This window comes from Acomys russatus, chromosome 12 (assembly GCF_903995435.1).
Source record: "Acomys russatus chromosome 12, mAcoRus1.1, whole genome shotgun sequence".
Lineage (NCBI taxonomy): Eukaryota > Metazoa > Chordata > Mammalia > Rodentia > Muridae > Acomys > Acomys russatus.
Window position 1 is genome coordinate 32,631,957 of NC_067148.1, and position 13,872 is coordinate 32,645,828.

At 37.8% G+C, this 13,872-nt stretch overlaps 1 protein-coding gene across 1 annotated transcript in view; it reads left to right on the plus strand.

The window, feature by feature from the left end:
* Erbb4 (erb-b2 receptor tyrosine kinase 4) overlaps positions 1-13,872 on the plus strand; it is a 1,024,038-nt gene that overhangs the window by 362,929 nt on the left and 647,237 nt on the right. The window contains exon 2 of the mRNA XM_051154155.1: positions 3,882-4,033. Within this exon, the coding sequence (XP_051010112.1) occupies positions 3,882-4,033 (152 nt within the window). The remainder of the gene's footprint in view (positions 1-3,881; positions 4,034-13,872) is intronic.

The following is a 13,872-nucleotide window of genomic DNA, read 5'->3' on the forward strand; positions in this document are numbered from 1 at the left end:
ATGAAAGATTTTGCTAGCTAAAGGTTTAAATTGCTACAAACTTTTAGTTTCTGATCTCCTCACTGGGTGGGGATTATATTGGGTGCCAGCTGTGATTCCAGAGAGCCCTGTGTCTGAAGATCCAGCCACACTCTTAATTGAATCAATACAAAATAGAATAATTGGCAATTGTATTAGGGCCTCGCATAGATTTTGACACCTGCAGTTACATTGGAAATGATACTCTGGGGAGTGTAGGTGAATTAGGATTTCTGAAGCTGAAACTGTTGTGAGTTTATCATTCAAAGACTTTATAATGGTGTTGGCAAAGGAGGCTGGATGTTGTTAAACTTGTTTGAGCTGCCTGAGGAAGATTTTTCAATTCTGCTTTGATAAACAGCTTTGTGAAATCAATGAAACTTGATGGCTTAAGCATTGTCTTGTATACATTGCCTGATTGTAAAATCGATTGACAAATGAACGTTGTGAGGCATTCAGTCAGAGCTTCATGACGAGAACTACAAATGATTTTTATACTTCCATCCAAACTAATTCCTTAAAAACCACGTCTGCCTTTCAAGATAAAAGCTACGCTTGGTATACTATTGATTCTACTCAGTTCAGATCAAAGCTAAATATAACACATAAAGCCTTACTGTGATAAGAATATTTCCTTAATTGAAAAGCATATATGAAAAGTTTCAAGTATTTGAAGTGTTTGGAGTGTTTGAAAAAAGTTATTTTGATGAATGTGACTGTCCATTTATTGGAATATCATCATTTCTTTGAGAACTATTTATACACATTTATGGTAATTTTGTATTTGGATAAAGTATTTTACAATACAAGTGATCTTCATGGAGTAGTTGAAACTTAGTTTAAGGTAGGGAACAGTTTAAGATATTTCATGGGTCTTTTTTAAAGATCAGCTAATGGGTATTATTTGAAGATCATTTATAGTTCAAGTTTTATTTTTATTTTATATGTGTGAGTGTTTCGCCAGAATTTACGTATGTGTACCATCTGTGTGCAGGTGCTCACAGATGTCCTAAGAGGGTGTAGGCCTCCTCTAGAACTAGAGTTCCAGCTAACTGTGAACCAGTATGTCAGTTCTGGGAATTGAACATGGGTCCTCTGCAAGAAAAGTGTGTGCTCTTAACTGCTGAGCCATCTCTACTGCCTTGAAGATAATTTATGGCAATGCACTCTTATATACTTAACCGATACAAAACTATGACACATGTCTTATAATTATCTTCAATGAATTGGTATCTTGTTCTCCATATCTTACAGGTTTTACTGTTCTGTGGAGTAGTGTACATCTATTAAGAGAAGTTTTAATAAAATTTGAAATATTTAAACTCTTCAGATTACTTTAATGACAATCTACAGTGAATTTAATGTGAATTGTGCTGACTAGTTTTTTGTCAACTCGACATAATCTACAGTTATCTGAAAAGATGGAACTTCAGTTGAGAAAATGACTCAGTAAGAGCTGGCTGTAGGGCAGGCCTGGAGGACATTTGTTAATGAGCCACTGTTGGTGCTGCCATCCCAGGCTATGGTCCTGGGTTCTATGAGAAAGCAGGCTAGCAAGCAATGATGAGCTAGCACATAAGCAGCGCTCCTCCATGCCTCTGCACCAGCCCTTGCCTCCAGGTTCTGCCCTGCTTGAATTCTTCTTCTGACTTCCTTCAGGGATGAACTGTGATGCAGAGGCATGAGCCAAATAAACCCTTTCCTTTCCAGCTTCTTTTTGTTCATGGTGTTCCATCCTAGCAAAAGTAACTCTAAGATATGAATTAAAGCTGTCCAAATTAAGTGAGTTTTTCGTGTTTTGTGTTTTGTTTCCGTGAGGAGAAAGTTGGGAAGATGCCACAGTATTTAGATGTTGTAATCAGAGTTACAAATGTGAGTCCTTCGACTTGCCACATATTTCAGGTCAAAGGTCAGAATGCACTAAGTCTTCAGGAAATCTTTGCACTCTACCTTTCCTGTTTCTAGTTAGTAACGCTGGCCGTCAGTCCTTGGCATTTCTTGAGCTTTGGGTATATCACTCCAGCTTTGCCTTTGTGGTCACAGAGCTGTCTTCATATGTAACTGCACATGTATACTGTTTTCTCATATGGATGTGTGAACATATGCATCGATAATATATGCGCATGTGTGTGGACATGCACTAAGTATTTATTATTCTAAGACAGAATCTCTCTCCGAATTTGTCTAGATGGTCTGACCAGTATATTCAGAGATCTATTTGTCTCTGCCCTACTCAACTCCATGTGCTGGGGACACAAATGTGTATAACGACACTTGGTTATTTGTTTGTTGTTGTTGTTGTTGTTTTTACATGGATCCTAAGGGCATGAGCTCAGGACCTGTGCTTGTGCAACAAACACTGTTCATTGATCCTTCTCCATAGCCCAGGTGCCTTCCTCTTGAATGGACATAGAGTACATTGCATTAGGAGATTTACAAAGATTGTATTTCTAACAAATGTCTGAGATAATCAGCTTTTAAAGAGAAAGCTTTGCTCTGGTAAAAATTTCTGAGGTTCTAGTCCATGGTTTGGTATGCCTGTGGCTAGGCATTGCAACATGGATGGAGCATGGGGTAGGTCAAGATTGGATATCCTTCTGTTGGCTTTGCCAACCATTCTCAGTTTTCACAACCTCTGAAGAGTGTGTGGATTAGATCTATAATAGTCTTCAAATCTTTTTTTTTCTTTTTTGTCTTCAAATCTTTTACATTAAATGTTTGTTATTTTTTTATGTTCTTACAGGAAAAAAACAACTTCTTAGACATTCTTAAATATTAGGAAACACTCCTCCACATTATTTTCTCCCATCTTCAGTGTTCCACCCCAGTGAACACAACACTAAGCACAGTTATTTGTCTGTTCTGTATATAGGGCATGCGTTGTGTGTGTGAGTTTTCTATGAATATCTGTCCACTGCATCTTTGAAGTTTTTTTACTCTATTCAGGCATACAATGTAACTTACTTTAAAAGCACAAAAATAAGACAGTATTTAAGTTAATCACTAATATTGCAAGATGCATATTCCAGTGTTTCAGCCTACTGAAAATTAGTCAAACATTAAAAGACAGACTCTCTATAGGTAGATGTGTTTGTGTACTGTAACAAACAACATCAAAATCTAAGAATGAAAGACAAAATAGATACCACTATACAAAGAAACAGATGTTTATATATGTACATTCATGGTCCTACATATGAGCAAAAACAAGATCCCACCAACCTTATATGAAAGGGTAATATATACACCGTCATGAATATGCATATGGACGACTCAGTTAATGTAAACATTTTATTATATATATTTTTTGTAGTATATTTTAAACAATATTTCAAGTCAAGTTCAGCACATTTTAAAAATGGTATTATTGAAGTTGGTCTGAATGCATATGTTTTTATTACATACATAATACAATAGAACAACTTATTGTATGATAGATAATCATTTTTTAAATATTGTTGCTCTCATCTTTCAGGTTTATTTATATGGAGATAATGATTTCATCAGAAAAGTGGGTAAACTAAAAATCCCAAAGAAAAGCATATTTATATGAAGTTAGACCTTTTGCTCACATACTTTTGTTTAGGCACAGCAAAAGTGATTCCACATTTATCTCCTTAAAAAGTTAAGCTAAGTGATTACATGGGACACAGTCTTTGTTCTCTTTGCTTGACATGTGTGAGTAAACAATAAAAAATTAAGATAATTTATCTCTTAAGTGCTAGTCGTCTATGAGCCTTGATTACGTTTTAAATAACGTGATGAATTGAGGTAAACTAATATAGCATTGCGTTTTGGGTAAGAGAGTATTGTTCATGTCATCTACATGTTATATAATTTAAGGTGTATCTTTCTATTTTCAGTGTGCGCAGGAACCGAGAATAAACTAAGCTCTCTCTCTGACCTGGAACAGCAGTACCGAGCCTTGCGCAAATACTATGAAAACTGTGAGGTAGTCATGGGCAACCTGGAGATCACCAGCATCGAGCACAACCGGGACCTCTCCTTCTTGCGGGTACATATCTTTTCTTTCTCGATTCTTCTTCTTTGTGAGCGGATATGATGTCATGATGTGCAAAGGGAGCCCTGCTTGACTAAACCTGTTAGCTCTCCCCTTCTACCAGACAAGGTCTGCGACTGTAGGCAGGAGATAAGCAATAGAGAGGAACTGGAGGAGAAATAATAGGAAGAGCAATGCTGAAGTGATGTAATGTCCCAGCTTAGAGAAGCTGCTGTCGCCATTAGATTGATAGAAAGATTCTATCAGTGGTTAGCACAGGACATACTGCAAGTCAGTCTTTTTTTCTGACAGGACCATGACTAGGAGAGTCAGAGGACCAGTCAGATAAGAATGGGTGGTTTTAGTCATTCATCTATTATCTTCCTCATTCCTGTCACTTGAAAGAGAGGACTATGGGAGAACAATACTGTCTTGTCTCCTAATTCAGGTCAATGAAATTTCCTTTGAAATCATACACAATTTAAAGTAGACTCAGAGCAAATCACATGTATATGTTTGCATCCATGTATTATTTATTGAAATTACATGGCAAACATTACTTGAATCCTGGAAAGAGATGACCTTAGTAGCACTCCATGTTTGAGTTCTTGGATCTTGTTTCTAAAGTGTAATGCACAGAAACCATCCTAGGCCACAGAGGTGAGAAAATAAATGATGTAGCAAAGGGAAAGTAAAGGAGAAAGCTGGAATCTGGGGCAGTGGAAATAAACCGAGCATTAGATCCCCAAAGCGTGACAGGTGAGGAGTGCACGCCAGTGACAACTGTGCTTTCCAGTTAGTGGGTGATTCACTTGGATTTGCCAAGTCACTAGATTTCATCGAAAACCAGTGTGTATTTGTGCACATATACAGCTATACACGCTTATATCATACATAATTTTAAGTGATGTAATGTGAAAACATTTATAACTTGAGCCCTTATGATCCTTATAATACGATGAGTAACTAATGATAGGGCTTATTTAAATTTTAACCTTTAGAATATGAAAGTCATGCCCAACTTATTTCATAACTGAGCATTTATAACTGAGCATTTAGAAAAGTGTCTAAAGTGTACTAGGTTGCTTGTTCACTACAAAGCTCAATGGATGTACTTTTGTGTGGTATACATGTATGTGCAGACGAACATATGCACATATGTGCATGAACATGAAGCAGTCAGAGACTGACGTCAGATAGCTTCCTTAATTGCCTCTCCATAATATCTTCTGACCCTCTTGATGTTTTGTCCCGCCGAGTGGGAACTCACCAGTTTCGCCACACTAAGCCCCAGTGATGAACCATTCTGTCGCAGCTTCCCTGGTGCTGACCACAGTCAGCATTTTATGTGGGTTCTCAGGAACAAACTTGGGTTGTCATGCCTGCCCCGCAAACGCTTTACTGACTGAGCCTCTCCCCATCCCCAGTGCATAATTTTGAAAGCTTTTCTTTAGGAGAATATGTTCTCTAGACAAGACAGAAGTGTCTCTTCACAGCCTTGTTATTTCATTGCCAATATACCCACAATGCCAGTTATGTGGAGGAAAACCGCAGGGTGTGTCGGTTAGAAATTTCACCCAGGAGTATCTGATATTGTCACCATGAGCCTTCAGGTTTTGAATCAGTTAGTTTCTTCTCCCCATTGATACTAGAACATATCCATTAAAGAAAAATATCATGAACACAGTCTTCCCAGTCTCTCCTCCTACCTCTCCCCTCTCCACCCCACTCCCATACACTTCTCAGTTTCTCTTCAAAAACTGGCTGGCCTTGATGGACATCAATCTGCTGTGGCATTTCAAGCTGCAGTGAGACTAGGCACCTCCTAGAAAGGAAATCTGTAAGAGAAAAGGTCTCAAAGACAGGCATCAGAGTAAGACACAGCTCCTACTCCAACAGTTAGGACTCTCTCAAGAATACCATGCTGAGCCTGGTGTGGTGGTGCATGCCTTTAATCCCAGCACTTGGGAGGCAGAGGCAGGTGGATCACTGTGAGTTTGAGGCCAGCCTGGCCTACAAAGTGAGTCCAGAACAACCAAGGCCATGCAGAGAAACCCTGTCTCGAAAAACCAAAAATGAATGAATGAATGAATGAATGAATAAATGCCAAGCTGCACAACTGTAACATATATGAGGAAGGCCTAGGGCAGTTCTATCCAGGGTCCCTGGTTGGCACTTCACTCTCTGTGAGCCTCTATGGGCCTATGTAAATTGACACAACATAACCACCTTTGTCATGTGACTTGAATGTCAGAGAGAGAGAGAGAGAGAGAGAGAGAGAGAGAGAGAGAGAGAGAGAGAGAGATACAACCAGCCGATTTAAGCCAGCTCCATGAAGTAGACACAAAGAACAGAGAAAGAGAATACTTCCCTAAGTTATTAATGTGAGCAACATTCTAGTTGGCTTCTGATGATTGGTTGGGCTGAGTCATGTCATTCATTTGTGCCCATGGGATACTCTGGTGACCATAACTGTAAAATTTATACCTTTCCCCCTTAACTAGATAAGAGTTATTTCCTTCAGTATAACCGAATTACACTTTCTAGTACCTATCTGGAGATCTCAGGAAGAAAATACAAATAGGCTTTCGAAGTTGATTGATAATGGGTTATGGGCATAACTTGGTTGGTGGAGTACTTGCCCGCACACACAAGGTTCTGAGTGTGATCCTGTGCAGCTTGCTCTTAGTACTACCTGGATGTAGGGGAACATGAGGAGTGGGAGCCAGAGGGGAAGAACAACAGGAATTCAGGATCTTTCTTGGGTATGCAGAGTCAAGGATATTCTGGGAATCAAGAGACTCTATATACAACAAACACACACACACACACACACACACACACACACACTCAAACAAACAAACAAAAAACGTGAAGGGGTGAGGAGAAGGAGGTGAAAGAGGAAGTGTGGGAGGAGAGAGAGAAGGAGGAAGCAGAGGGATTAAAGTTCACTTTGGTCTTTTAAGAAACACTGGGTTGGTTTAGAGAAACTCCATTTTCTCTGTTAGGCCAACCTCAGTTTTGATGAAGTAGGTTTCAGTGCATTGTTTTCAAGAAGTTTTCGTTATAGAAAAGACACTCCTTTGGCTACTACCCATGCGTCATCCTTTTTTCGCCTTTCTTTGGAAGGAAAAATAATCTAGTTGACTGTTTTTAACACTTGACTGCTAAGCAAGCACATAGTTGGCTAGGAAAAAAAGGCTCTAAAACTTACTTACTCTGTACTTTATCACCACCACAAGGTTAAGGCATAAAATAGAAAGCAGCAAGGCATAAAACTCACAGATTTTTGTGTTATTGTCCTACACTTTGTGAACTCTCTAAAACAAGTCATGGTGTAGCTAGTAATGGGAATGAGCCATTAGACCTCTACCCTCATTAAAATTCTGGCCAGCTTCCCCTTGCTTGCCATCACATTGGTCTTCCTGCCTACCGCAGGCGTTCGGTAGATTAGCTCTACTAAAAAGGTGCCTGACCTAGCAGCTTTTATATCTTAAATTTATTTTCCCTTTTTCATATATCCATGCTAGCAAATGGCTATTAATTGTCAGCTATTTGTAAAACATTGGGGTCTGTGCTGAGCTCATAATACACTCCATCCTCTGCTGTAATCTGTGGCTTCATTTAGCTGTATGAACATGGTTTAAAAATAGTCCACATTAGGACTGTGAAGGAGTAAGCTTAATACTTGGCACATTGACCTAGAATGGCAACAGTGTCACTAATTCATTGGGCTCGTGTGTGCTACTGCCCCAAAACTATAATTCTTAATCACTATACAGGAAAATGAATATACTGATATAGAACATAATTTAAAATAACAGCACCTTTTTATCCACATACCTATCCGTAGTCATACTATCTAGCTGTAGACATTCTGTTTGATAACAATGACTTTGAGAAAGTAAGAAAGTATAATTTTATGATATGCTTCCAATTATGCTCATTAAGGAATCTGTATAATTGACATCATATATAGATATAAAACATATGTAATAGTCAACATATTAGAGAATATATGTCTATATATATATGAGAATTAGATGCATCCTTTTATAAGTGTATACCAACCTTTAAAAAGCAAAATCTGTTTTAATCATGTATTTGACAGAACTGTATACACACACACACACACACACACACAAGGAACAGTGCCATCAAAAGATATCTGTCAAAATAGAACTTCCTAAAAATCTTTTAATAAAAGAAATATTCTGTTCTTAAATTCAAATAATAGCCTTTGAATTTATTCTTTTCCTTTTAAAAAGAAAATAAGATAGTTTATTATGGAGCCAAATATGAGTGACCATGGCCTGGAAACACAAATTCTGGCTCTCCTCACTATTGTATTACAACACTATGATGGTTTCTAGAAGTGTTACAGGCTTTGGGGGTTTTACTCTCAGCTTGCTAGGCCTCGGCCATTCTTGAAAAGGCTTTTCGTGTCTTGACACACTGTTCCTACTACAATTTTAACCATGAATCTTTGCTCTAATTCTTTGCCATGGGATAAAAAAAAAACCAGATGTGTGGTTGGTTTGCTAACCTGACATATATATTTGGAAGAGGAATCTTAACTGGGAAAATAACTCCATCCAGACTAGATTTAGGCAAGTCTGTAGAGCATTTTCTAAATTAGTGATTGATGAGGATGGGTCAACCAATGGTGTTGGTGGGGGTGGAAAGAGGGGCTAAGTAAGCATATAGCCATTGAAATTCATTCAACACTTTAATTGGTTCTTCATAATAATGTGGACCTATCATCATCTTTTTACGATATTGTGTATTTTATTTGTGTATGGTAGTGGTGTGTGTGTGTGTGTGTGTGTGTGTGTGTGTGTGTGTGTGTGTATGCGCTCGCGCTCTTTCACACATAGGTGCCAGCAGGAGGCATTGGGTATCTTTCTCTATTGCACTTGACTTTTATTGTTTAAGGCACAGTTTTGCCTACAGTGGCTGGCCACTGAGTTCCTAGGATTTGCCCAATTCTGCTCTGCAGCACTGCCACTCCAACCTTTTACATGGGTTCTAGAGATTTGAACTCAGGTCCTATTGCTTTCACAGAAAGTGATCTTACCCATCGAGCCATCTACATCCTTCCATCATCCCCTAATAATAATACATACCCATACATATATTAGAGATAAAATAAAGCCCATGTTCAGAATTAATATTTAACAGGGAATATATATTTATAATACACACACACATATATATATATACACACACACACACACACACACATGTTCTCCTTTGTCTTCTGACATGTATCACTCTACTGCTTAATGACTTGTTATTTAGAAAGATAGAGATGATGTACCTCAGAGAATCATGCTGACTGGATTGCTGTTACTTTGTTAGAATAAAGTCTGGAAATACTTTTGAGTTGCATCTAGTATTTGTTGTGACCTATCCCTTAGCAATCCTGAGTAAGGACAGCAGCCATCCAAATATAATTTAAGGAAACAAAATCCTGTATTCTTTTCATTGTACCTTATGTCAAGATTTAGTGCCTACCCTCTACTGTCCTTTGGCAGCTCAAAGAAAATGACTATAATTACATCCATCATTTTGGGGGTAGATTTTACAATTGTCTGCATTCTTGTATCCTTCACACAGATCTAATTCTTTTTTTAAAGATTTATTTATTATTATGTATACACTGTTGTCTGCCTGTACATCTGCAGGCCAGAAGAGGGCATCAGGTTATATACTAGATAGCTGTAAGCCACCATGTTGTTGCCAGAAATTGAACTCAGGACCTATGGAAGAGCATGCAGTGCTCAAACCACTGAACCATCTCTCCAGCCCCACATAGATGTAATTTTATTTCTAGGTGTTTAGGTGAAGTTCTGTGTTGTATAGCAAGAGTTAGTAAAATCCTACATTTAAGAATTCATTTTTACACACAAAAAGATAACTTACAAAGTATTTCTTTGGGTGATAAAATGGCGCATTGAATAATTTGTTTAAGTATTGGCCAACCCTGTTAACTTGTGTTTACTTTATTGCTTATTATATATCAAACAGAATGATTTGTGTGGGAGAGACTGGTTGAAATAGGATGAGAAAAGTAGTCTTATTTAAAAAAAAAAAACACTATAAACTGAAAGGAAACTATCATTAAGTGGAGTATAGACAGCAATATAAAGTGGCCCTCATGCATTTCGTTCTTATGCTTATTTAAAAAGATTATACAACCTTTTCTTGTGATTAGTGTGTGTCTTTGTATGTGTCTGTCTGTCTGTCTTTCTATCTCTGTCTCTCTCTCTCTCTCTCTCTCTCTCTCTCTGTGTGTATGTGTGTGTGTGTGCTGTGTATAATTTTTGTTTAGGTTGTAAAATAGAGTATGTGAAAAAGCCTGTATTTGTTTTCCTCAAAAGGTTATCGAACAGAAAAGATATGCATTTAACTCTGTTAAGTAGGTAAATAAAACTATCATATCTAATATTGATACTTAACTGTTTTTCCCTGAGCACGATGCTCTACGTTTTTCTTCCTGGCTGTTAATGAAGACACATTGCAAGAGAGTGACATAACGATCAACATCCAAATATTCAGAACTATCAATCATTGTGTTAGAATCAGATATGCATTCAAGGAATGCAAACAAGAATTAGAATAAGATAGTGTCCGCTGTTTTTCTTAAGTTCACTTTGTTGGCAGGACATGAACAAATTGTCTTTGTGGTGTAATGGAGCATATTTCCTGTATTTTCGGTGGTGATCTCTTAGCTGGGTGAGATGAGAATGTCAAAGAACAAGTAGAGAGAATAAATTTATAACTTGGCAGTTGGGTCAGAGCAGACACTCTGGGTTAAATGAAATTTTCATAGCTTTGAGAGTTTCTGCTTGCTTTTTCTAAGATCATTGAGCATAATGCACATGCAATTTTATGTATGTATTTAAAGCTGGCTTTTAAATTGCAATTTGATTTTCTACTAAGTCTAATCATAAAACTTGTATTACATTTGAAAAGGTTATACAATTTACAGTTGAGTTATGAAAATATACTTTTCTTTTTCTCAGAGGTTAAGTAATAGGAAATCTGAAAGTATAAGTTGACTCAAAATCCTGATGTTATTCACAAATTTTACAAGAAAAAAATCCATTTTATTGTGCTATTATTTAATAATCTTAAATCATTTTCTAATCCACTTTAATTAAATATTAAATAAACTATATTAAGATTTTTCTGTCTCAAAATTATTAGTAACTTTAAGGACCTGAGTTCAGATTCATAGAATACATAAAAAAAAACTGTCTAAACCTCACAGGGTGGGTAGAGACAGGAGGGCCTCTGAGATAAATAAGCAAGCCAGCATAAATTAAAAATGTAGAGTTCCAAATATGGGAGGTTAAATTGTATACGTATAAGCAAAAAACCATGCACACTTTAAGGAAATCACACAGAAATTCATTTATCAGTGCACCTCATCGCTTCATTTGGTCTCTACATGCATGTCTGTTCTTACATACATGTCCAACCATTCATAAAGTATACACACACAAACTAATGATAGATAAAATAAAGCCCATGTTTAGAATTGATGTTTAACAAGAAATAAATATTTTAAACAATATTGGAAGAGAAAATGGTAATTAGAAAAAAAGATGAAGAATTACAACTCTAATATTTACTCATACAGAATTATATGAATGCAAACAAATAAGTATTTATGTTTATATAAGTAATTGCAAATTACCAGCCATTCTTTATAAGCAAGAATTAGAGTATCATAAATTATTAACTCTATAAATATGTCTATAAAATTAATTTATTTATTTTCTGTTTGTGTGTATGCAGAGCATGCCTAAATGTGAGTGTATGGGTGGTACAGATAGATGTTTAGAGGCCATAGCAGGACATCAGGAGACTTCCATAATTATCTTCCTCATTACCTTCAAACTTGAAATGGAAACTTGCTCCTATGCTTAGGATGGCTGCCAGGCAAACCATGCTTTCTGTATCCATGTGGCTCTGGGGTTACAAGCACTTGCTCCATGCTGAGCCTTTTACATCGGTGCTGGGAGTATGAATGCAGGTCCCTGTGTCCTGGGGAGCAAAGGCTCCTTCTCACTGAGACATCTCCATGGTCCTATTGAATATTTTTATAAGCATATACTTTTAAAGATGCAATTCTACTAATAAAATATAAATCTCATGGATCACGGTGGGATCAAGTATCCTGTAACAATGGTACTTGAAGGAAAACTTTGGGACACATAACATGGACTGGGTATAAAGACAATAAATGGAGAGGTGGTGACGTCTATGGCTATGTTTATTTATCTCTCATGACCTTTAGAAATCCATCTCAGATTTTCCTTGGATGTCAGATTCTCCTTTCTAAGTCAGGGCTCTCTCAAGTAACAGAACCAATAGAATGACTATATATTACAAAGGGATTTATTAAAGTGAGCATGTGATACATGTTTGGGAGTCAAATGATGGTGTCAATGATGAGGAGTCTGAAGACCTAGGAACTACTCAGTCCTCCACGAGGCTGCAGGCCATAGCAGTTCAAACCTGGCGATGAATGCCAAGAAGAGTCCTCAAGAAAGGCTGCCCCACAGTCAGTGTCGGAAGATGGAAGAACTGGATTCTGAAACCAGTAAAGTGGGACAGCAAAGATGGTACCAGCTGGATAGATGCATTCACAGGCCAAGAGGGAGAACAGGCAGACAAGGGCAGTGCTGCCTCTGTTCTCACACCTCTTTATATCTGGATCCCTACAGGAAACTGTTGTCCATTGTGCGAGAGAGCCATCCCTCATCATTCAATCCTTTAAGGAAATATGATCATCCAAAATATGTGTATTTTAGTTAATCCAAAATACCACAAAATTGACAACTTTAGGTTGCTCAGTAACCCCATCCTAGGTGGAGTTCACTGTAAACTGGACTGAGCCCAGAGTCATCAGAGAGGAAAGGGTGCAGTAGATCAGATTTGCCTGTGGGCATGACTGTGGGGATTGTCTTCATTGTTAATTGATGTAGGAAGACGTCATTAACTGCAGGAACACTCTTCCCAGGGGAGGCAAGTTTTGACTGTACAAAAACCAACCTACCAAACAACCAAACCAAGGCAAACCAAACTACAGCAGCAACAAAAGCAGCTAATTTGAGCTTCTGTGGAGACAGCCACCAGCACATCCTCAAGGGTCTGCTGTATCCTTATTTCTTAGGCTGTAAATGAATTCCTTGCTCAGAGGCAATGCTATGTGGAATAGCTAGCAAGCTGGCTTGCCTTCAAATTCCTGCCTTGAATTTCTGCAGTGAGGGGCTATGATCTGGAATTGTAAGTTCAAGTAAATGCTTTCTTCTTCTAAGTACATTTTAGTCAGTGTTTTATCACAGCAACAGAAATGAACCTAGGTTACACCTCCTGTCAACCAAGCCCATAAACAACCTTACTTTTAATAAGTACGTTTTTAAAACTGCCTGGACTTTTCTTCCATATGCAATGACTTTTCTACTTCTCTGGATGACTGCACACCCTCTAATAACTCATTTTAGCCACTTCTAACTCTGCAAACATTAAAATGTCCACCCAATTATATCATATCCTCATCCCTACCCTTGCAAAATGAAGGCCTCCATAGTTCTAAGTATATGTCTACATATGGGACATTGCATAGAATTATATTAAATGCAAATTAATTCTTTAGGTATAGAGAACATGCTGATGTGTGTGTGTGTGTGTGTGTGTGTGTGTGTGTGTGTGTGTGTGTGTGTGTGTGTCTTTTTTGGGGGAAGTTTTAAGACAGGGTTTCTCTGTGTACCCTTGGCTGTCCTGGACTCTCGAATTCACAGTGATTCGCCTGGCTCTGCCTCCCAAGTGCTGGGATTAAA